This window comes from Saccostrea cucullata, unplaced genomic scaffold (assembly GCF_032062105.1).
Source record: "Saccostrea cucullata isolate Sc308-1 unplaced genomic scaffold, CSIRO_AGI_Scuc_v1 ctg383, whole genome shotgun sequence".
In the NCBI taxonomy this organism is placed as follows: domain Eukaryota; kingdom Metazoa; phylum Mollusca; class Bivalvia; order Ostreida; family Ostreidae; genus Saccostrea; species Saccostrea cuccullata.
In genome coordinates this window covers 246,725-273,210 of record NW_026933671.1, presented here as the reverse complement: position 1 = coordinate 273,210, position 26,486 = coordinate 246,725, and the positions used below count along the sequence as shown (strand labels likewise).

At 32.7% G+C, this 26,486-nt stretch overlaps 2 protein-coding genes across 3 annotated transcripts; one reads left to right on the top strand and one right to left on the bottom strand.

Annotated features, from left to right (window-relative positions):
- Window positions 1–3,528: 3,528 nt before the first annotated feature.
- Window positions 3,529–9,269, top strand: LOC134238917 (platelet endothelial aggregation receptor 1-like). 2 transcript variants are annotated; one of them, XM_062721035.1, is made up of 7 exons: window positions 3,529–3,856; window positions 3,950–4,002; window positions 4,180–4,341; window positions 6,494–6,550; window positions 7,358–7,415; window positions 7,523–7,560; window positions 7,954–9,269. In XM_062721035.1, exons 1-7 carry the CDS (start codon window positions 3,765–3,767, stop codon window positions 8,589–8,591), a joined length of 1,098 nt encoding a protein of 365 aa, XP_062577019.1. In that variant the 5' UTR covers window positions 3,529–3,764; the 3' UTR covers window positions 8,592–9,269. The 2 variants fall into 2 exon arrangements, with proteins under 2 accessions (XP_062577019.1, XP_062577018.1); XM_062721034.1 differs by having other exon boundaries at window positions 7,322–7,415.
- Window positions 9,270–20,837: 11,568 nt separating this feature from the next.
- On the bottom strand, window positions 20,838–25,533 carry LOC134238895 (uncharacterized). Its single transcript, XM_062721013.1, has 2 exons — window positions 24,885–25,533; window positions 20,838–22,683 (listed from the first exon to the last, which is right to left on the bottom strand). Exons 1-2 carry the CDS (start codon window positions 25,519–25,521, stop codon window positions 21,638–21,640), a joined length of 1,683 nt encoding a protein of 560 aa, XP_062576997.1. The 5' UTR covers window positions 25,522–25,533; the 3' UTR covers window positions 20,838–21,637.
- Window positions 25,534–26,486: the final 953 nt, after the last annotated feature.

Sequence of the window (26,486 nt, the reverse complement as noted above, 5' to 3'; positions counted from 1 at the left end):
TTTTGACCAATACCATGCACCAACATATCCAATTTAAAGCCACAACTTCAAGATTTATTCTTATTAAAATGAAGTTCATATGGCAAATAAATAATGAATTACAAAAGAAAAAAGAAACTTGTTAAACTTCACTTAGTTAAAAAGATATGCTCTAAATGGCGTCATTTTTGCTGAAAGAATAAAATATATCCGATGCAAGAAAGTTCTCATTACTATTGCAAAGAAATTCTTGGAAATGAATTAGGTTTCATTTTTCAAACTATTTTCGAGTTCTTTTCTTTTTTCTTTTTTTTTTTGGGGGGGGGGGACACTTTGACCATTAAATATCCCAAAGGATTAAAGTCAATTAAGGGGTGTTAAGTCAGGTGAGTGTTGAGCCCAATTTAATGGATTTGACAGAGTTGAATGGTCCTGCTAACATTTCTTCTACCAAGTCCAAGGTTTAAGATTCAAAACGTATTTCAGCATGTGATCTACAATTTTCTCACTCAATTTATTCACTAGCTTAGATATTTTTTCAAAAGGATTTCATGTGAGTCTCTGGAACAACGCCTCTTTAGTAACATTCAAAATGTTTTCATGTGTTCTAATCTTTTAACATTCTTTTTTCCCCTTTTCTTTGATCAAGTTTTAACTATTCCATTAGCTACAAAATTGAACAGATTTATACAACTTTATATTGCTATTAGAAAGTTCTCTGCATTCTGTAAACCTTATTTTCATGCATTACGGTAATCAAATGAACTGGTGACATGCTCTGATTAAGCAGTATCAGAATTCCTGATGATTGATTTTTATTGAATTCAACATTAAAAATGTTGAACTCGCTTTTTTCAGTGATGTCATATATGACGTCATAATTAATTAAAATGGTAATTACTTTCTAAAATTTTGATATTGATAAAAACTTTAGCCCTTCTAGCATAATTTTACATAACACTTTCATATGTTCCTGTTTGCATATCAATATGGTGAGGAAAGTAAATGGTTGCATGTTTTCTGAAACACCCTTATTATATTAGTGATTTGAAAGACATTGGCAGTAGATTAAAAAAAACACTAATGATAAATAACATCATAATAAACAATATCATGAAAGTCTCTCACTATTTACTTACGTTTAATTAAGTCTCTCTCTCTCTCTCTCTCTCTCTCTCTCTCTCTCTCTCTCTCTCTTAAAATATTCCTATTATTTTATTATCCTGTATTTATCTGTGTTTTAATTACTGATCTTTCTGACAAGAGAAATTGTCATCACTCATGAATCATAATCTGTATTTTCATATTGGAATAACCACTAACATTTCAGCTACCACATCAGAATAAATCCAATTTAATTTTCACAACTCTGTTGTAAACTTATGTAGTTGTTCTCTGGAGAATGGCCTTAATGATGTCTCTCGTTACATTTCACAGAACCAGAGACTGTCGAAACAAGCTTAGGAACAACAAGAAGATTGAACATATCAACCAGTATATATTCTAAAAAAGATACTAAATACTCTGCATGATTTATCCCTTTTTAAACAAGCATTTTAATTTTAGATCTATGAATAAATCAGAATTGATAAAGAAAGGTAAAGAAAAGAAAAATAGCAAAAATATAACAAAAAAAGTTGAACCCATAGATGTGTCGATGTTTGCAATTTCAAGGATAAGCAAAATTCATATGTTTTATAATAAGATAGTATTGAAATTAACTTCAATTATTTCGTGCTTTGACGACTTTTCTATTGCATTATGCATATTTTTATGTAGGTGTTCAAGGTAATATATAGAAAAAGTGTTAAAAAGTGCATGACTCCAAATCTCAAAAACGTTTAATTGTAGCTTATCTTAACACAAACCCACCAAATTTACTCACAGTTACTTTACCATCGTCAATATCAGTCGTTCTACTGCTTGCAGCTGCGGTCTCCTGCCTAAGGTAAGTTCTTTATTGATGAATAATTTCAGAAATAGATCCACTGATTGCACTTCATTTCTACTTATTCTTTTAAATATTTAAACTTTTTAGTTTTTATTTATTTTTAAAAAAGTTTTTGGATGAAAAAAAGATTGAGAGAGGCAAAGGAAGGTAACATTTAATACACAGATTTGTTTTAATTTCATCATTCATTTAAAATTCCTTTGATTTAGCATAGAATAAGTCTTTCTGTACAAACATATCTTCTGTCGTATGTCGCACGTGTAGATGATTTTTAAATTTCTAGATTCCTTAAAATATGTTTAATTCATCATTTTAAAGAATTTTGATATATGAAACAGAAAAATATTGTGACAGATTGTCAGTATGAAATCTAAAATTTATTTCTATTCTGAAATATCTACGGACAAATCTATTATTTAATAAATAATCGAGACATTCTAGTTAGGTTTGAAATTGTTCTATTATGATTGAGGTATTGATAATGAATTTTTTCTATTTTCAAAGTAAGTTATACATTGGGAGACCAACAATTGTTACATGTGGAGGATACGTCCTCCGGCACTAATCTACAACCTCACCAAACTGAGGACATATACGCTCATACAACATCGGGGATTTACAACCATTTAAGTCTCAGGGTACAGCTAAGCAGTTTATCTGATAGTGATAAAAACATAGAGAACCCCTCTCACTGCCCGGGGCTCTCCCCTGATACAATTTCTGAACAAAGTGAGGAAAGAATCCGAACAGAAGAAAAAGAATCACAAACAGACATTCATACGGACAGCGAAAATTCAGAGGAAGTGTATTTTGATGTGAGCTATGTAGGACTTAATTCAGGTATTGTGCAAACAGATGAAACATTTTTATATTTTAATTTTACAGATTATGTTAATTGTATTAATATTTATCATTTTAATGAATCTGTTGGCGATGTTTATTCATCAGTACAAAAAACTTCGAAAAAGACAAAGGTTTAGTGAGCATTTTTAGAAAAAAAGGCTTTTTTTTTATTATTGAATTTTTTCATGATATGGAATGAAACATTTGAAATGTAGTAAAAATTTTTCTTAAGATAAGAGAAAAGAATCTTTCTTCAATTGTATGAAAAATGAAAGAAATTGTTAAGGTACATGTAATAATTTGTTCTATTTAATTTCATGAGAATTAAAATTCATGAAGGAAGATAACTGAACTATTGTGAATAATAGAATTACTCTGACACCTACCTTCAAGTCATATTATGGTCAACATAGAGTTAAGAAGGTACATCAACACGAAAATTAAATGCAGAGAACTCTGCGTTTTAGCTTTATATTTTATTCGTTTTAACATTCATCGGTACCGTAATTGTTGTTTATTCAAAATTTAAGAATGTCCTTAAAGTGAATTGTCACATAAGAGAAGTATCGTTTACTATATAAAAGTTCTGTGTAAATTTTAACTTTTATTACTCATAAATGTCATCGTAGATTAGAAATGACTTGAATGTTATTTTCATGATCCAGAATCTGAATATATTATTGAATTGAATTAAAATACGCCGAATAATCTGTGTTTATATTTAAAAGTGTTCGTGAAAAAAATTATATAAAATTTCCGGGTTTTGACACAAAGTACATGTTTTATTATAGTCAGATATTGAAGAGAGTGGAGTACAGAGTTGAGTAAGATCAGATATGAGACTCCATTTAAGTTTTGGGAAAATTAATAACTAGTTGCACATTGTTTTAAAAGCGATTTTTTCGATTATAGAATGTTTGCCTCATTAAGTCTTGATTACGTGTTTAACCCTTTGATTTTATTTGTTGTTTAAATTTTTCATTAAAAAATCATGAAGATATGGATATGTATTTATTTGTGCTGTTTGAAAAGTTCAACAGTTTCTTGTCAGAATTTAACTGGAGACAATATTTGCTTTAAAGGGTAAGTAATAAATTATACATTTTCCCCTTTAAAGGTGATAAACTATACATTCTCTTTCTGAATTTAATAACTAAAGGGGCGTATATTTTCTAGAAATGCTCGTATATGCTGCAGTGACTATAAAGCCATTGGGAATATATGTGTTGGTACGTATTTTACGAAGATACAATGAGCAGAGCGTAACTTCTCTGTTTATTTAATTCATATTGCATGTTTTCGTAAAAAAAAGATATATTATACCTTTAGTGGAATGTGGGAATTGCATCTGCAGACTCTCGGAGTCCTCTCTTTTAAATACTGGTATTTAAAAATTAATTTTTCAGAATGTGATCCAGGGCTCTGGGGCCCAAATTGTTCCTCGACCTGTCCAGCAGACCACTATGGACGAAGATGTCAAGATAAATGTCACTGTTCATCATTTCAATATTGTGATAGAGAAAGTGGATGTTTGTGTAACAGGACCAGTGCTAATTGTACGAGAACAGGTGAGAATCTCTGATAGAATCTATTAATTTTCAAACTGTTTGAAATAGGAATATTGTGATCACCTCTCTTGAAGGATAATGATTCATCCGACATGTGTAGTGCACCTTTATTCACTTATGTGTACCTTGGCTTCGACATTCGATCAGACAGTTATGATTTCATGCTATGGAACACAAGTTGTATGAAAAATGAGACGACTTCAACTTTTCTATCGTCATCTTTCTTCATTTATATAATAATACCTATCACCTGCTTATCTCCCAACTCATTTGATATTCAATAGCATGCTCTGAATACGATCAGTGTTTATTCCGAGGCAGGCCAGTACAGGACTATCTTATACGGATTTTAAAAATCTCGATTAAAGTCAGCATTTCACCAATTATATGGTCGATATAATGACCTTGTTAGTAAATATAACCTACTGTATACAGGGTTATTTTCGCCCAGTGTTATTTTCGTCCTTTTGCACTTGCGAACAATTTTGCCCCGTTTTAAATTCGCCCAGTCATAGTTTTGTTTCAGAAATTATGCTGTGTAATTTGAATTTGCCCCGTTTAAATTCGCCCAATCAGAAAGTGTGCGAAAGGGGCGAAAATTTCTCTGTATACAGTATCATTGGATCTCGTTTTGACAGACATATACATCATATAAATTGTAGAGCCTCTGTTTTATACATTATACATTTTTTTAAGTATGGAATGTATACTCCACTTGATGAATACAAAGAATCTTGGTGGGTGTTAAAGGTCAAAATTTGATGTTTTATCCTCCATGTCTCCTTATTCAACTTGTGATGTTTTAGAAGTTCCTGTTTGTACCACTCCTGATTGTTTTTAAATGGACTTTCAAGCTTGATAAGTGTCCGTTAAATTGTGTGTCATTCTTTATGGACTTGTCTATGGATTCTTCCCTTTGTCCGATGAAGTCAAGTTGCAAACGATGACCAGTCGAAAATTAAAGCGATACGAACTCACTCCCAGGCACATGATCCCATCTCTGGGTATTTCGAGGGTCCGTGTTTATGTCCTGTTTGCAGAATTTTTGAGACTTATTAATGTTCATTTTTTTATAAAGGTGTAAAATAACTGGCTAGAAAATTATGATTTAAGATTGTCAAACAAGCTGAAGAAAAAGCAACATCAACAGTCATCGTTTCTTAAGTTCTATGGTCGATACGATGACCTTGTCAGCAAATACAATATATCATTTTGTCAAATACTGACTGACTTTTCCATACTAATTGTTAGTCCATTATTTATTCACTGAATTGACGACGGATTTTTCCGTTATTCCCCGATCATGACAATGAAAACACAGCAGATGTGTCCGGTCACAGGGGACAGTCACTCCTCAATGGCGCCTTATCCCGCCAATGATGTTTTAGGAGTCCATGTTTGCTCTGCTCCTGATTTTTATTTCTAATTGGGCTCGTAAAGCTTGGTTTTAAGATTAAAATTGATGTCTTTTTCAAGTAAAATGTCAAAATATGAAACAGATGTCTTTGGCTCTGTGGTATATTTCAATTTAAAATCACTTGGATATATCGTATCGATATAAGAAAGGAAATAACAATTGTTAATTGACAATACGCCGTCGATATATCTAAATGTCGAGTTTACGGTCACAGTGAGTGTTTTCTTCTGTTCATGTGTAAGTTTTTAACCAATTCTACTTCATGTAAATGCGAAAAAGGTCTGCTAATAACGGGTCGCAATGGTACCCATGGGAATTCCAACACACTGTTTGAGGACCTGGTCTCCAAAAACCACATGGATATTGTCAATCAGATAGTTATTATCAGAAATAAATTTTGGTCTTAGTCATAAGTTGTTTTGTATAACTGGTCCCTGGTCTTCGGGAAAACCCTTATTAGCTCGAACGAATCTAAAAGGTAATGTGATGACAATGAATTATTGAAATTCAGCATTTTAATTTTAATGTTAAACATTTATACAGAATATAAGAAAATGAAACGAAATCAAGAAGTATTATATAAACCGATTTTATTCTGTAATTCAATATATTGATATAACATTTTAGTTACCCTGTTAGAATAAACTGATATTTGCGCGATATTTGACAATTGCCTCTTCAAAATTTATTTTTCTTTGTTGTTTGCTTGTCATTGCGTTCATTTATATTATACAGAAACAACTGTGGAAACAAATTTGGAATCAAGTTCTGATATCACAACAAGAACAAACAGTATGTGTTTCTTAAATTCCTCAAATACAGGAAAGTAAATATTATTTTTAACTTATTACAATTTTCTCTAGCGACAGATATGATGGAAAATGAACATAAGAATTGTTGGTTTATCAAATTTAAAAATGACAATGATTTTTGAATGATATAATGTAAAACGTACTTTTAAACCTTTGTATCTTATCTTTATAAAAATATATTAGAATGATTAGATGGTTGGAAATGAAGTAATTTTTAAATATTTGTAATGATGTATGAAATATATAACACCTTTTCTTAAATTATATTTTTAAAATTATTTTTTATAAAAAAAATATTGTCTGTTGAATAAAAGGATTTTAAAAGTTATTCAAATATATCACGCTTAATCTTTTTGGAATTAAACATATTGAATTTTTATTTTCAAAGCTATACACTTAAACAGAAATAGTGTCTGTTTAGTTTGTAATATCTGTGGAATCATCACTGTTCATTGGTGACCAAAGCTCGTAGATTTTAGTGATCGCACTTGAACTCTAATATTCCTTACTAGTACAGTGGACCCTCATTTATCTGGACGCTTTGGTTCCCAGTCAATTTGTCCGGATATGTGAAGCATCCGGATATCTGAATCACCAGTTAAACAAGACAGAATAACATTTTAAAATTTCGTTCCGATGAAAAATCGTCCGGATACTGAAGCATCCGGATATCTGGCGTCCGGATATCTGAAGGTCCACTGTATTAGGTGGAATCTAAAATAAGTCCATAACTTTTATTTTTTGATTGCAGTAAATGATAAAACAAACGAATCTAATTTACTCACAGTTATAATTTCATCGGCAATATCCGTAACTGCTCTTGTCATTTGGGGCTCCGCTATAAGGTATGTGATTGACTAATGAATAATTTCAGAAAGAGATTTAAAATCAAATGCATTTAAATATGACATATTGAAATATATGTTATTCAATTGTATTATTATAATTTAAGTTTCTGGATAAAGAAAAGATTAAGAAAGGCAAAGGAAAGTAAGTACAGTTTTACAAAAAAAAAAAAAAAATTGTTAATTTTTGAAAAAAAAACCTTTTTTCTAACAAAAGCATGGAATTTTCTTGTAGAAAGGTGTTTTATTGTACATTGCACTTGTAAAAATGTTAACATTATTATAATCCTCCAATATTAATATATTTAAAATTTTAGTTTTGAATGATATGAAATTACTTAACTTGGAATGGCAGTTTGGATTTAATAATTTTCACTATTCTTAACATTTTGCAAAGAAAAGAAGCAATGCAATAAAAAAGCTTTAATTTCTTCTTAACTGTAATATATTCACAAAATATATGCACTGGCCTAAAGCTAGGTTTGAATGCTAGATATTTGAAATCAAATTGTCCTGACTTTTTTTTTCTCTTTTACAGGTAGACAAACTACGGGAAAACAATTATTGTCACACACCGAGGAAATGTCCTCTAGTGTCCCTCAAACCCACCAGACAAGAGATGATCTTACTCAGGACATATACGCTCATACAACATCTGGGATTTACCACCATTTAAGTCTCAGAGTACAGCTTAGTAGTTTATCTGATAGTGACAACAACAGAGAGAACCCCTCTCATTGCCCGGGTCTCTCCCCTGATACAATTTCTGAACAAAGTGAGGAAAGAATCCAAACCGAAGAAAAAGAATCACAAACAGACATTCATACGGACAGCGAAAATTCAGAGGAAGTGTTTTTTGATGTGAGCTATGTAGGACTTAATTCAGATATTGTGCAAACAGATGAAACATTAAGATGTTCCTTGAAACCAGACACAGACGTAGAAGATGATGAGTATTGTGACGTGAAATACACGGGACAACATTCTATAATTGTATACGGAAATGAAGTTCTAAGACAACAAAATTCTTCCAAATCCGAACCAGACGTTGATAATGACGGTGTGGCAGATTATATTAATTGTATTAATATTTTTCAGGTTAATGAATCTGTTGGCGATGTTTATTCTTCGGTACAAAAAACTTCAAAAAGGTCAAATTGTAGTGAAAATTTTTAGAATTTTTTTTTCATGATATGGAATGGAACAGTTAAAATGAAGTAAGAATGTTTCTAGAATTACTCTAGGGCCTGCCTCCAAGTCATGTTATGGTGAACATAGATTTAAGAATGTACATCTGCAAGAGATTTAAATGTAGAAAACTCCGTATTTTAGCTTTAGATTTTAAATAAGATTATTTGGTTCTTTCTCTGTTTATAAGTTTGTTTATGTACATAAATTCAGGCCTTCGTTTGAACAATTATTGTTTATTGCTAATTGTTGTTAATTCAAAAAGTATGAATGACCTAAAAGTGAATTGTCACATATCGTTTACTTATTAAAGTTCTGTGTAAATATTGTTTAAGACTAAAAGTTGTTATTTAGAAATACAATAGAAAAGGCTTCTAAAGCGATATAAAATTGATTTGCATGGGTATATTCAGTTTGTAGCAAAACATTACAAAGATAATAAGACTACACAAAAGCTTACTTTTTTGCGATTAGACAAAGAAGTGGTGTAAAATAATGACAAAATAAAAAAAATGTGTATCACCCTATAAAACAGGTTTACTGATGATGATTTGTATTAACGAAAAAAAAACCCCCAGAAAAATCTCAAATAACTTTGATTTGGAAAATTAACGACAACGAACGGTGATCAATTTGGAAAAAAACTGAAATCAAATCAAATATGTACCCCCCTTAAAAATAAAACTCGACCCCTGGAAATCCAGAGGTACATATAGGACCAGGTGCCTAGAAGAAGAAAACAACCCCTCTAACCAGTCACATTACCCATGAGATCTATCTGTTGATTATGTCGACGGAATATTATTTGTCATCTTTACAAACTAGAAATTTTTCAATGATGTCAATACAGACGTTAATGTTAGAATATGTTTTAAAATGTTTGTATAAGTTTCATGGGTTATATTTCTAATTTATTGCAGGCTGTTTATAGAGCTGGAAGTAGTTGATATATATTATATTCATATGATGGGAATATAACAAAATTATGTAGCACACGTCAATATTATATCACTGTTCCTTATTTTCACTTAATCCAAATTATGGAGACGTCACCATGTCGATGAAGGGCTTTTGAACTAGACCTACACGATGTTGGAGTCTTGATTATAGCCAATAACAAACAATGGTCCTCAGTGCAAATGGTGAAATTAAATTAAGACCTGACAAAAACTATAACATGAAATAAATCTGATAAGTTTTTTTTGAAAAATTATAATCGAGTTTAAGTACAAATGTAAAATAAGTTGTGATTAATTTCATTTCGATTGGAGTTATTACGAATATTTTTCCCATTTCCTTCCTCTCATTTAAATACTTCCTGACAGACGTTATTTTGTGTTTAATTTGACATCATACAGGAAAGACAGTCACGTGCAGCTGCATACAGGAAAAGTTGTTTCTATGGTTGTTTACTCGAATGGTCACCAACATACCGAGAGAAACACAAGGTTTAAAAATTAAAATTACAAAGCATTGATAGTTATTCAATTCAGAAATAAATTTTAAGTGGGACTTAACTTCTTTGTTGTGATGTTTTACGGATCTTGCAATATTATTACACTCATATATTCCAGTGAAGGGCATCAAATTTAGACCTTTATTTAATACTCAGGGTAATACTCAGGGTAATTAAGCAACGAGGGTCTTTTTTTATGCCAATGCTTGTTTTCTAACAAACATACTGTAACTGTAATCAATGTACAACAGATTTAGATTATAAAAAAATGAATTCGTTATTTCAAAATCTTTTACGTGAAAAGAAGAAAACACTTGCTGTGACCTTCAACTGGACATTTAGATATAACAATGACGCATGGTCAATTTACAATATTTATTTCAATTCTTATGTCGTAACCATGTTTCCAGGTGAGCTTGAATAAAAAATAGCAGAGAATCTGAGACGTCAATTTTATATTTGCATCGTTTACTAGAAATAAGTGGAGATAACGAATACTATTCGAGCTCAAAAGTTCAAAATTGGAGTGGAGCAAATACGGACCTCTAGAACATCAGAGGTGGGATCAGGTTCCATGTAGAAATGAATATCCGCTGCCAACCGGTCACATCCGCTGTGTGCTCCTTGCCATAATAGGAAAATAACGAAAAAGTCTGTGGACAACTTAGTTTTAACAATGGGTCTAACAATTAGTATGAAAAAGTTAGTCAATATTTGACTTAATAATAATATGTCTATGTATTTCCTGAAAAAGACGTTATAGCGACCATAATCTTAAACGTCTATAAAAGTTGCAGGATCTGTCTATGGGAACAATGCCAAAATTTGAATTAAACTTTAATCTTTATATATTCTGAACTTGGTTTAGATTTTTAAGTTCTGATGTCTGTTGAAAGCGTGAAGATTGGTAAAATATTACCAAAGTTGCATATAATCTCTTTATTACAGTTTTATAAAGGTGAGAGGGGTATTAAGCGAGGAAAATTCCCCACTCTTTGACAATATATAATTCTCTTATCTCAAATTCACGGAGAGTTATATTCTTTCTAAAATTATGTTTTCAGTAATGTCTTTTTCAAAGCATTTGATTCATTTTCTATTGAATGCTATATCAATTGTAATTTATTATTTAAAGTCGACAGCAAAGGATAGTAAATTTAAAATTGGTTCAATAATTGGACCCTTGAGAATTTATTTTTGAATATGAATGGGTTAGCGTTGAAATGACGGGAAATTATATATACGAGGGGTGTTCAATAAATAATGTCCTAGGTGCTTGGGAAGCAATAAAAACGCTTTTCAAGGATTTATCCTTAATGATTTTATTAAATATTTTCTTTTGAATATAACACATGTCCGTAACATTTTTATCCAATTTCTGATTGTTTTTAAAACGCATTTTAGAGAATTGCCCTTCGTATACTGGAATATGGCAGATCCTATGATTTCCTTGACTTGTTTCTTCTTTTTGAATGTTTTTTTAAGTATGGAAAATGAAACAAGTGAACGGATGAATATATATTGCGAATAATGTTGGTTTGACAAAACATTAACTTTCTATTTATCCCCAAAACTACTTTACTCTTCATGGCCTGTGGGTTTGGACACTGTCAAGAAGATATTTAATGTAGTGGATTCTTGATTCTGGTTCCATCCTCTCTTAAACCTTTCGATTGTTTTTGCAAAAATTTGCTTTCTAGACTTTTCCAAATATTGAACTGCCTCCCCGAATAAGAATTTTAACAACAAGACTACTAATATTTAAGAAAATGACATATAAAACTATTTTTGTGCTTTTGAAATTCGTTGCTTTTTTCAGACCTTGGCTGTTTTTGTCAAGTGCATCTTATTGTAAATTTGTTTTGAGGGTTTAAAGCAATGGGTTCAAGATTCACTATCTGTTTGAAGTTCAGACAAACGTGGATAACTTCAATTTTTGATTTCTTTTAGAATAATTACATGCTGTTGTTTTCACTCATTTTTCAAAAAATAGGGTGACCATTGAGTACAAAGCTTTATTTTTTTTTACTGTAAATCTTTCTTTAAAATATTGTAAACTACCCCCAAAATAATGCCTATACTATAAATTTGTCTAAGTGTCTTATATTCAATCAAACATCTTCAGTGATTATTTGTTGAATTTTTGCAAACATTACATTGGTTGTTGTAGGTATTTGTTGCCAAGGACAATACCCATTTTTGATGCCCATTGTATCATTTTTGTTCATTGAAATCCACCTGCTAATGTGTCTATAAAACAGACGTTAGTTGCTGTAAATTTCACATATTTCAGGGAATATTTCTTTGGTATTTTTCACGAGTTTTACAGCAGCTTTCATAAAACGTTAATTTCTCTCTTGTTTAATGATTCTTTACCATTCATTTCTAATGCAGTGTCTCGAATAGCCCTTGTTTTCCAGATTCTCACAATGAAACTATGTGATAAAAAGTTGTCAAATAAACTGTAATTAATTCATTAAACATTCATTAATGAGAGAAAGTCAAGCTTAATGTCATATTATTTCTATATTGTATATCATAGAGCTCAGCACATTTAAGTATTGAATTCATATTTTGGGATGTCTTCGGTCCTATAACACACCTGGCCGTGCCGACAAATTGAATACCGCGCGTTAGCGCGGTATGATAATTTGTCGACACAGCCAGGTGTGTTATAGGACCGAAGACATCCCAATATATGAATTCAATACTTATATTTACATTCTTTAATTTCATAATTGTTTATTTTGGTAATCTTTGATGTGAATTTAGCGCCCTTCAAAACTGGTGTGCTTTAAAGACGTAAGAGCCGTTTGTGACGTTTGTGACGTCGTAAAGTTAAATAACGCAAACGAACATTGCGAGGAAAAAAAGTGACAAATTAATTTTAAATGCACATCTGTTGTATTTTTACGTTAATTCAACAGGGTTAATTTTTTTGAATTAAACTGTGTCAAACAATGTAAATTTTGGTGTTCTTAAAGTATTGAAAATGCATATAGTTCCTGCTGTGTATTCTAACGCGCGGTGACAAGGTTTTGCGTGTGTTATAGAGATTTGAACGTCATGGATTTTTAATGGATTTTACAAAGAAAATTACACTGAATGTAAATATTATTTATTGAACAGCCCTCGTAAAATATATGTTTTAACAAATGGTATATGAACCCATTCTATTTGAAAATCGAAGGTAAGAAGTGAAGATAACGAACAGTAATCAATCTCAAAAAATCTTAAAACAATACAAATGTGTGAGTAGGGCATAAATACGCCCAGAAATACCAGAGGCAAGAGCAGGTGGTTAGAAAGAGTAATTATAAGCAGCTGTTAACGCGCTGATAGCCCCATGTATTGATCAAGAAAACGTAGCATTCCGTAATCAATTTATGTATGAAAAAACAAAGACCCAACAATTGAATAGAACTGTGACCCAATTATAGGTTAAATAATACAGTGTTTTTGGAAAAAAAATATTTGTTTCAACAAATTCGGTTATTTAAAGCAGACTGACACGTATGTATACATGCATAGTGGTTAAATCATTAAGTCAAGATTACGCCTAAACATGAGCTTCGTGAAGCTTTTATTTCTCTTAACACATCTTTAAAACATCAGCAAAAAAATGAATGACATGTACATATATTCAACAATAAATTTATTCAATGAAATAAAGGAAGCAAATCTTTAAAGATGATATTGACAAACTGTTTCAATCACAATAATTTCATTTAAAAAATAAATCTTAATTTCATGCAAATCACAAAAAGGATTGAAAAATAGTAGCAATCGCAAAAAAAATGTTGCAAACAAACTACAAAATTCACTCAAAACAAGAATACTCGTTTCTTTAAGGTAAGATGAGACGTTCCTCAGATACATGTGTATTGTGTTGCACATGAATATATCTTCGTAATATATAAAATACATAAAATTTTAATGAATTATGATTTCTTTACTGGTTTCTTAGTATCTTTTTTTAACTTATAAGTCTTTTATATCGGCAATTTTCATTATTTCTGAAAGGATTATATCAGAAACGCCATAATCTGATATCTCACACAAATGCCTGTTAAGGTACCTCATATTTTTTTGAGTAAATGTTTAAAATAGCTGTACTTCAATGACAAAATCTTAGAATTAATTATATATTATTTAGGAACGTATCGTTTTTTGTGGGGAGAACACTTAGATGCAAACACATTTACATCAGAATATACCGGGGGTAGTTTTAAAATAACCAAGAACATTTTGAAATAATTCAAAATAAGCAAAAATCCCATACAAACTTAGTAAATGGTATTGAATTCATGACAGGTCTCATTTAAAAGTTTACTCAGATAATTCTACAATTATTCCAATGATTCCATAAGGGATTCATGTGTTGCCTTATTACTTAAAATTGTGTTTAACCATATTTATTTTATTACCCACATTAAACCATAATACCCAAAGCAATATAGCAATTGAAAAGTATGGAGATAACGAGCAGTATTCAAGATCAAAAGTCCATAAAACATTATATAACTGGAACAGAGCAAATACGGAACGACAAAACATCAGAGGTGGGATTAAGTGCCATGGAGGAGTGAGCATCCCCTGCTGACCGGTCACACCCGCCGTGTGCTCCTTGTCATGATCGAATATAACGAAAAAATCAGCAAGTGATCCACATCAAGTAGATTTTCGATAAGCACTTTCCATACAGTGTTTGTGCAAAGTTATATAATATAATGCAATAAATAAGGACAGAATAAAAAGTTCCCCTTCAACAAAAGTTCTTTCTCAAGATAGCTCATATGTTTAAATCATAGAATCCGGACAGGTTTTAATTGCAGAGCAGAAAGATAAGTATACTAGTAACTTGCCTGACTTTACAATAATTTTTGTTGTATTGATTGCAAAAGCTTTTTCATGCCATCAAATTATGTCTCTCAGTTGATTCAATACGTAAGAGCATGTTTAACGGATGAACAATCTCTGATACGGGGCAAGGTATAGCAAATCAAGTTGATGAGACAAGCTTAAAGGATATTCATAATCTCATTAAAAGTCACAAATTTGCAAGATTTTGGTCCATGCAATGACCTTGTCAGCAAGTACAATCTATGATTAGTGAAATGCTAACTTACGTTTTTCACATTTATCGTTAGTCCATTATTAAGGTCTTCCGTTTCCAACGGAAGACCTTCTACTGATTCTGATGATTAAGATTATTCTTATTATTCTTTTTTTTGTTTTCTTCCTAGACGCCAACTTTGACGCTCCATATCTTCCTCATTCCTGAACGGATTTTGTTCAAATTTTCAGAGCTTTTAGACTTTTTAAAACCCTTTTAGAATACTGTTTCAAAATTCGGAAATTACCTTCTATTAAGGAGTTATTGCCCTTTGATTAAATTTTTCATACCTCCGATTTCCAGACAAAGGCTCAGAAAAGGTAATAATTGGAGCACAAAACCCTTTGAAAGTGAGGAGAGGAAGCATTGAAGTTGTGCACATCGGTTTTTGTTTTTTGATTTTTGCATTAAAAATGGCGCTAGAGAGGGGTCAAAATCTAGAACGCGTAAAACAGCAAAAAATTCGACATATTTTTCTTTATATCTTAAAAACTAAAAATATTTTGTTAAGACATGTAGAACAAAAGTTGTGCATAATTGCAAGGGATTTCATATAATTCTATTCAAAAGGGGCTGGCCCCTTTAATTAGGGATCTAGGGCGCTTGAAAGTTTTTGATTTATAACTCAAAAACGGTAAATATTTCGATCTGGATCATGCGGTCAAAATTGTTCTTTTACACCTTTTTGATCTGAGGAAAATGTTGTTTTGTTCGATTATACAGGGGGTATTGCATAATACGTAGTAGAAAGCAGGCCAGGTAAACAGGTAGCGTTTTCCAATCGGAAAGGAAATCAGGCCTCTTCATGTGTTTAACTTAAACAGACTTGCCATCAATTATATACCCAACGGTATTTAATGTTAATTTTCTTTTAAATAAGGTTTTAAACGTGCTTTATGATTCGCTATTAAATTATCTATTACAACTAGTCTTTCTTTTCTTCTTTTTTAGTTAGTTTAATAGTGTTCAAAAGCGGAGAATATTAAATCTATCTTTATACGTTTATTATTACAACAAACTATGTAAGTAATTCTAAACTGTATGCATTGAATAATTGACATCATTAGCTGTATGCATATTACGATCTCCAAGTTCCGCGTCAGCTCGATGTTTTCAGTTATGTAATATAACCATGATAACGCGCGATTCCCACGAGGTCACCAGTGTACTAGCCACCTGTGGTATAAACAAAACAAGTATTTGTGATCGTGTTTAAAATATATCTTGTACAAAGAACTATTCATTAATGGGAAATTATGTTTTTAATCATATCAAATAAATAAGATTACTTTACCGATCTTTTATATAATCTTATTCCAAACACTGGTTGCATAAAATCATTTTGAATTTTAATCGCTTTCTTTGGCCTGCTCACGCAACAATTGAAATCATGTTAACTCTTTCATTTTATTTAATTTCACTCTATTTTACGCTTGTTTTAATCAGTCCTAATCGCTTGTGTATTTATTCATTTCAAGTTCCATGCCTTTTAATAGCCGAATAAACAATTAATAGCTGGGTTTGCAACAATTTATTTTTCTGTATTTATCGAGGTGGTAATTGTTTTATGAATCTTAAACTACACGTACACATGCATGATAATTGTAAGTGGGAGTGAAGTTTCTAATTCACGGGAAAAAAATCATCGCGTAGATCGCAATAATGTGTATTTGAACGATCAGCATACCAATTTGCATACGTGGTTTTCATTCATCGTCCCCGCAATTCCATTCGGAAAATTATAAATGTGAATTAAGATAAATATTAAGAGATTTTTTCCCATTCAAATTCATTTCGATGAACGAACGATTTTATTTAGCAGTACAAGACTTGAGTGTTCTATATAATACCGCCATCTTAAAATGCCTTAGATTTTATTTTTAGTACAAAACGCTGGGACATTTACATTAATCAGTCTTTGTTATTTTTTTTTTAAATATTCGTTAGCATCATTTGTAACTTTACTTTTCATTTTGATGATACATTGCGTAAGGACTAGCGATCTGCAGTTACTTTACTTGAACCATTATTGATTTAATAAATCCGTTTTCAATAACAAAATTTTCTCATACACATTTTTCCCTATCACAGATTATTTCCCATATGGTTATACCAACTTTAAACTTTTAAAAAGAATCCTCCGGATCATATGGATAGAATTATAGTCAATGAAATGGATTAAACATCGATAGGTTCATGTAACTCTGGCACGTCTAAACTTCATAAGCGACTTCTGTGCTGCGCAATGCCTATTTATATTACAGGTTTGATAGTAAAGTTGAAAAAATAATTTAAGATTTTAAAGCAATGAAGCAAACTTAATTTGTTTTTATAATTAATTCAAAAACCGTAAATTATTTTGTTAAGTATAGCATGTATAATGTGCTAACATTTAATTTTCATTTGTTCCGTGATTAAATATCGGTAGCAGGTTATACATGTAAGAAGTAATATTAAACCTGCATCGTATTTCCAGAACTGAAAATTTAAGAACTTTTATTACAATCTGCAGGTACTGAATATTACAAATTTATCATTATTACATGTAATTACTACATTTTCACGACTTAATTTTAATTGTTAAAATCATAACCGACAGCATAATCAAACCATTTGTATCGTTTACCGTATATACATCATGTACATGTAATTGAGTATTTTCTTTAAAATAATGAACTTGTATCTTACGCTAATTATTTTTCTTGGTTAAAAAATACATGAATGAGAGAGAGAGAGAGAGACTCGCCTTGCTCATATATATACATGTATTTATCAGATAGTTCTTGTATCAAATATATTGTCTAATTTATTCTATTAAAAATAATCTCCGTTTCCTATTTTAATTAAATTTATTTATAGATATTATTCAACTTCAAGCACAATATGTAGTACTAAAATGAAGTCCATGCACGGGTGCTGTTGTACATCCGGAATTTTCTTTAATCTTTCATCCATGCGCTTCCTCCTGTATGTAAAATGTAAATAAATTGAACGGCGTGTATAAACCCATGTTGTTTCGGCCTAACGTGTTTTTCATCATGATCAGCAACCTTGGGGGGGATATAGAATGAAGATATTGTAGAAAAACGATTAGCTAAATTAGGAGGGGGTCTTTAAAAAAAATATTCTCACGAACTTTTGGGCAAGAATGAGAAACCATACGTACGAAAGCTTCCTGATATACATGTAATAAAGATTACTATTTTTCAAATCATGACCGGAATAGGTATTCAAAATTTTAAATAGGAAGATGTACCACCGCAAACAAAGTAATTGTGTATTTTGGGGGTGGGGTGGGGGTGGATGGGTTTGGAATAACATTGTCTTTTTCACTGTCCAGCTGTCCTTCTGCCTCTCAAGGTTTTCCCAGGCCAGGCTTTAAATTTATGTAGAATCTGGGAGCTCATACTACTCGATACAAAGATTTCCAATGGCTCTAGGGTGTGTCATGGCATTGGTTCAAGACAATATTACGACAAATTTAAGGTCACTAGAGAAAGAGTTAATGTTTTGTCCGAGCCATTTATATATGTAATCGAGAATATCTGGAAGCTCATACTTGATACAGAGATTTCTTGTGAGAAAAAGGTTTTGTATTATTTTGATTCAGAAAATAGTATAAATTCAATCTGGCCTTTGATCGACTGCTTATGGTCCTCCGTTTCCTCCGTTTCTCCGTTTCCGTGACTAAAAATAATGCCATTTTAACAAATTCAGGGTCACTGACAGAAAAAGCTGTAAAATGCCTGTCAGGTTTATGAATTTTTAATAAAAAAAAATTGTTTGAGATTGAGGGTTTGTCTTGACACAGATTTAAGGTAATTCTGTATAGAGATCAGGGTCACCTACAGAAAAAATGTTTTCTTTTCCACGCTACGAATTAATAAATAAAAATCATTGGAGGCTCGTACTTGAAACATAGATTATTTATAATTAGAAGATGTGTCATGACCTTGATGAAGGCAAATCAAAGTCACTGACAGAGAGAAAAAATGTTTAACCATAACTTTGTAATTAAGATTCACAAGAGGCTCATACTTAGAATAGAGGTTGTTCTTATAAGAAAGTGAAGTGACCTTGACCCAAGGTCGGCACTTCCTGTCCACAGCTCCAACGGAAGACCTACTCGTTGCTTTGCAACGAGCTCGGCTCTAGTTTTCATACTGAATTATTTACGTTTTTTTCGTTTCTCCAATCACAAGGATAACACGGAAAATTGTGACCGGTTGACAGGTGATGCCTACTCCTTTTATCTTATTTCCACTCCTGATGTTTTCAAGGTCCATGTTTGCCTAATTTATTCTTTGAATGGACTAGTGAGTTTGAAAATTGTTCAAGATCTTCTTGTATCGTATTTCCTAGGTTTCCCGAATCATGTTTTTGTACTTTCAAAAGTTTAACACTAATACACCGTAAATCATCTTTTCACATTTCTAATTTGAATTATTTCTGAAATTTATTTTGCTGGCAAAGGGATCATTTTTAGAGGACTATGCAAAGGAATCAATAATTATTTTGATAAGTTAATTGTAGACAATAAACATTACATAAATAGATAAATAGAAACCTCCTTCAGCATTTGTTTCATTGGGAGAATATAATATGACCAAGATGCGATGTTTTTTTTATTTCAATACTAATTTGATACTGTTAATTTTAGAATTATTATATTATCGTATTAAAATTTTACTACTAATAATATGTCTTGTATTTGTGACCAACCCCTTTCTTGGTTTACGTGTGCTCAGGTACGCACATTTTGCTAAATTGTAGTAAAGTAATGTTGTTTAACCTATAATACTGATAGATAATTATATCTTAAATTCGATTGTTTTGGTTGCATAAGGAAATTAACTCCGAGTGTCTGATGTGTGTTTAAGTTTGTTTTGTAAGAGTGATGGTTCTTTTTATGTACAGAATTAGAGACGTCACTATTCATCAGAGTTGAAATTGAAATTTAGACTCAGCACTCACAACCACTGGGCTGTGAAGGATCTATATCGAGCTAACACATGCCGTGAAACGGGACCTCGGTTTTTAAGGTCTCATCCAAAGGATCCGCAACTTTCATTTCAAAGTGCTAAGCAAATGGCGAAGCGACAATTGCTACCTTTTATATTAATCCACGATGCATACAAACGAAATGTCTACTGTAAGGTTTCGTCAAAGGTCAACATGTCAAAAAATTCGTTTTTTAATAGCCCCAAAACTCTGTGAGGTATAAAGTTGAAACTTTTACAGTTTATAAATTATTCATTGATTAACAGATAGAAAGTATCACTTGAAAAAAAAATACTTGGAAAAATATTAATTGAGAAAAAGTCTTCTTAAAAATGTTTATATTTTCAAAAAATACACCCAATTAATTCAGCGCTCTTAGTGAAAACCATTATTTCAGAAACAAAATACATGTATGTTTATAGCTTGGTACTGACGCTGTCCAGGACCATCAAAAGATAAGAAGTCACGTGACTTGCTACTCTTGACCTATTGACCAATGACTGATGGACACAAAAATCTGCATGCCTATTGCATAATATTGGTAAACGTAAACAAGAGGCATAAGGGGGAAGGGCTTTGGCAAATTGTATAAAATAAACTTGGCTTAAAATTTTAACAAAATAATTTAAGCTACAATTTATTTCTAATACAAAACAAAGTATGATATTTCAAAAGTCTTTATCTAGTTCAAGAATTCTTTATCTTACAACATTATAGTAAATACCAACAACAAATAAGACAAGTAAAAATATTTACATTACAAATTCAATTACACAATACTGGACGAAAACTGGCTCAGTCACCCATGAGAACTTGCTGGATTGAAGAATCCACATGGTAGAATCTTCCCGATGTGTGAGACATCGCCACAACGAAAATTGTTGAACCCAGCAAGACAGAGTTGGAAGATCCACATGGTAGAAATTCCCCAGTACGAGTGTACTGCTACAACGAAAGTTGTAAACTCTGCTCTAGAATTTTACCAAAAAGGAAGTTTTAGCTGATTATAAAATTGTAATGGGGAAATTATGACAATAATAAGGCCAAAACTCAGGAACGAAAAAAAAAAGAAATTTTGAGTGACTGAGTGCCCCATAAGTGTTTATAATTGTACGCCATGGTAATACATACATGTTAACTATGAGTTCAATTGAAAATAAGAACAAGATTTAACCGAGACAAAAGAAAATTTTTACAAATAACGTCTTAGGCAGCAACATAGTAAGCTGTTTTATACAAAAAAAAAAAAAAAATTATAACAACATGATAACGACACAAGAAATACAAAGCAAGTTATAAACAATACTTAAATTTGAATGAGAGCATAAAAAGTTACTCTGTAATCAGGAAACAACAAGTTTAAAAAAAAAAAAATTTGAGAATTAAACACTATGTACACATTCACAATGATGTTCGAGTCATCAGACTGTTAAACAATGTTTACAGAATCTCTTGCAGAAGTCAACTGGTGGTGAGCATGGACTGTTGCGCGTGTTTAATGGCTGAGTCTGGTGTTTTGATATATCGCGTATATGAATCGGAGGTCCATCTTCCTAGTGATTTGATAAGGTGGTCTTCGATGCGCGCTTTTGCTGCAGATGTAGCAGCACCAATTCGGAAGGAATGTCCAGTGATGTAGCTGTCGCCATGGTTTGAACGCTTCAGTAAATCCCTTAACATAGTCAAAAAATTACACCGACTGAGGGCACTTCCATTTTCCATGATGAACAGGGGGAGGTGCATTTTTGGGTCAAAAATGGCATTTCTTGTAGCTAAGTATTTCTTTAGTTGTTCAAATGGACATAATACGGAATTATTTTTGAACAACTTGATCCCTAATCCTTTTCGGAACGGATCAGTCTTGGATTGTTTAAGGAAGAGAACGACGTGGTCATTGTAGAATTGTAGGTCGCTTACGCACAGATTAATGTGAGGGTCGAAAGCTGCTTTGCATGTAAATTCCGCACATCTGAGGAAGCCGAAAAAAGCCACTACACACACTGTTGTCATTAACGTATCCATGTATTTTGAATTCACACCGTTTTGAAGCACGCTGCACATGTCTTGTAACACATTGTAAGTAATAGGTTGTCGGCTTGGATGGTAGGATTGACTTTGTCTTTTTATACCGCTTAGTAGCATGTGCAATCTAGGTAGATTACCTGCCGAATCGGTGAAAGGGTTAGGTATACCGAGCAGAATGAGATGGTGTCGAATTCCGCAGAGGTAAAGTTTGATTGTTTGGTAAGTCAGGTTCATGGAATCGTAACAGTAGGTGACAAATTCCATTAAAGCAGCTTCTGACACACTTTGACACATGTTGTTCATACGACTAAATTTTAAGAAGGCTTGATATCCGGAGTTGTACGTAGCTTTAGTTGAAATGGATATGGAGTCTTCCATCAAAGCTTCTATTCTGTGAGAGGTTTCCAAAGGACATCCTGCAGGGGTGGGCAAGGATGAGGGTGTCTGTCTGCTTGAGGAGCTAGGCTTCTGAACTTGTTTATCTGAAATCGAGATAAAGCATCTGCGATTACATTAGTTTTACCTGGAAGGAATTCAGAATAAATGCAGAAATTGAATTTAGCTGAACACCAGGTTAACTGTCTCATTAGTTTCATAATAGAAAGAACTTTAGATCGCCCCTTTTGTATAATATTCACAGTAGCTAAGTTGTCACAATAAAAAAGTATTCTTTTGGTAGACCAATGATGTCCCCAGAGAATGGAAGCTACGACGATAGGGTACAGTTCACGGAGTGCCATAGATATGTCCTTGTCTTGTTCACTTGGTAAATCATCTGGCCATTTGTCACTGAACCAGTGACCTTTGAAATATCCCCCAAATCCAAGGGTAGATGATGCATCTGTATACAAATGCATACTATTAGCTGGAGTTCTTTCGATATCATAGAAAAATGATATGCCATTCCACTGATCTAAGAAAAATTTCCACATTCTGATGTCTTCTCTGCACTCTGAGGTCAGATGAATGTAATGGTGAAGCTCGCGCACAGAAGATGCTAGGCTCAACAAATAAGAAACAAATGATCTACCCGGTACAATTACACGAGAGGCGAAGTTCAAATGTCCCAAAAGTTGCAACAGTTCACGTTTTGTACAGCTTTTCTTCACGCTGAAAGTTTCCAACATTTCTCGTATTCTAAGAACTTTATCTAGAGGAAGTCGTGCTTGCATTTTAGAAGAATCGAGAATTATTCCAAGGTATTCCATAACAGTCTCTGGGCCCATGGTCTTGTGTAAAGCAATTGGAACGTTCAGCTTTTTAAAGATCATTGTCAGGAGGGCCATGGTCCGATCCGCATCAAAATCTGGTTTATCTATGGTTAGGAAGTCATCCAGCAAATGCAGTATAGATTCGATTTTGTAATTGTTTTGTGCTATCCAGCAAATTGCTTGGGAAAACTGATCGAAGATCTTTGGACTAGATCTACATCCAAAGGATAAACGAGTGTAGTAATAGTATAAATTTCTCCACTTCACACAATATAAATGGTACTGAGAAGGTAATATGGGAATAAGTTTAAAGGCATCTGAGATATCAGTCTTGCACATCAGAGAGCCTTGACCATTTTGCACAATAATTTTGATGGCATCATCAATACTCACATAGGAAAGAGAGCATTGATTTTTGTCAATGAGTTCATTTATACTAGGGTGAGTTTCATTGTTGTGAGGTGCAGAAAGATCTACGATTAGCCTTTTCTTTTTAGAATACTTATGTTCGGCAATTCCTAGAGGAGACACTCTGTAGTTTTCAAAAGGAGGTTCCTCATAAGGTCCTGAAAGAAAACCTTTTTCAATTTCCTTTGACAGCAACTCGTCAACTGTATCCATGTTCTGTAAAGCTGACCTCAAGTTTTTGCATTCTCGTGTTTTCAAGTCTGTTTTCTGCACTTTAGTGTCAAATCCGTTAGTAAAACCATCTAGAATGTAAGCAACAAAGTTAGGATTGTCATGATTTTCAAGTTCTAGTTTCAACTGATGAATGTTAATTGTTGAGCATGGAGATCCTGGAACAGGTAGTCATTTTGGATTGGCAGTAGAGGAAGATATATTCTTAGATTTGGAGGATTTAGCATTGCAAGTGAGCAATGAATGTTCCTTGTTCTTGCAATGGCTGCAAATATGAAGGAAAGGGCAGTTGTTCCTTCCACATTTCCTAGTAGAATTGAAATTATTGCAAATTTCTTGACCATCATGTAAAAGCCTCTTTCTGCCGTGCTTATCTGTATTACTGTTTGATTGATGAGAAGTGGCTGTTGCATTGCTCTGTGATTGTGGGCAAAACCTAGTATCATGAGAAACTTCTGCGCAGATTGAGCAGGATCTGGATTTTGATGCAATCAGTTGAATGAGATCTCTGTCTCTCACGGACCAGTCCACTTTAATTTTGTGAACAGCCAAGGCATTGGCACTCCTAAGAGAAAATAGTTTGTGATACTCGTAAAACCTTTCTCCATAAACATTGTATATGTCGATGATATTGGCTTCGTACTGATCAAGTTCCTCTCGGCGATTAGGGAATGCCTGGCACATGCATCGTTTATATTTTCCGAAAGCAGTTAAAAACTCCGCAATGGTGAGGCACCTTTTAAGTCGGATATCTTCCTTTTCTGGTTTCTCTTTTTCTGAGGTAGTAATTTCATAATAAGGAATGAGCAATGTAGCTAGATTAATATCCTTACCGTCGATGATGTTTTTCCGGATGGAATTGGAAATCAATTCCATTTGGGGCAATTCCTCCGGGTTCGTGCCGAATTTCCTCGGGCTCTGAGTATTTTCGTTCACCGTTTGGTAGAACTGCTGTAAATTAAATGACGGCAAGCTGTTAGAGTTGGTGTCTTTCGTTGAAATAAGGGTAGTTAAACTCGAGACCATCGTTTGGAGGCTTTGAACTGTGTGCACAAGCGACTCGATAACTGCTGGGGAACTCGAAGTAGCTGAGCTTGGGTTTCCACCGGAAGTAGTTGCGCTTGGATAAGTCGTACTTGGAAAGGATGTCGTATTTGCTACGGATACCGCAGGCAAACTTTGGAGATTCAAAGATTGTCCGGGAAAACCGTTTGTGTGGTCGGAATTCTCCGCGGTATTCACATCGATGGCCCTGCTTTCAATTTGTCTGTTTGAAGCGTCAATATCTTTTCCCAACACATTGTCCTGGTACAATTTACGCAACACAGAGATAGGAAAATTGGAAGAAGCGCTTATATTCGCCTCTAACAGTTTTTCACGAAGAACAACGGCGGACCAATTTAAATAATTTGTCATGTCAAGAGAATCACCGGAGGTTCTTTGTCTTTTAGCACTTCTCCTGGTCGCCATTGTTGTTTTTGAGATACGTGATTTTTATATCACAATTTCACTAATTAATGAAGTGTTTTTCCCAGAATTACATCGTCAAAAACACAATTTAAGTACACAGAAAGTAAATACACAAACACACAAATCGGATGATCGATGATTATTAAGTAATCCTATGGATTAATGAAGACAATAATAGCTTGGTACTGACGCTGTCCAGGACCATCAAAAGATAAGAAGTCACGTGACTTGCTACTCTTGACCTATTGACCAATGACTGATGGACACAAAAATCTGCATGCCTATTGCATAATATTGGTAAACGTAAACAAGAGGCATAAGGGGAAGGGCTTTGGCAAATTGTATAAAATAAACTTGGCTTAAAATTTTAACAAAATAATTTAAGCTACAATATGTTTATCAATGAAGGGCAAGTTGGACTTGGATAGCCTCTGGAAAGTTGTTTTCCCTGTTTATTTTTTCCAAATGTTAAGACTTTAATGTGAAAGTACATTGCAAATGGCGGATTCTATAGGGGTCTTGTCATGCTTTCAATAACAGCCTTTCAGAGACCATTCCCGTCCAACTTGCCCTTCAGTGATAAACTTATATTATTTCTGCAATGATGGTTTTCACAAAAAAGACAGAATTATGCAGGTGCATTTTTCTTTAAATATGCACATTTTCTGATACAACTTTTCTCAAAAAATATCTTTTTAAAAATATTTGTTATCAAGTGATACTTTCTATCTATTAATCAATGATATATTTATAAACTGTGAACGTTTTGACTTTATACCACACATAGTTTTGGAGCTTTTGTTAAAATAATTTTTTAGACATGTTGACCTTTGACGAAACCTTAAGGTAGGATTCTTCTCACATTTCTTGTATTTAAAAATTTATGAAATTTTCACAGAATCAAGAGGACAATATCACTAAGTGGTGGTATCTGTGAGATTAAATTTGACAGTTTGATATTAGAG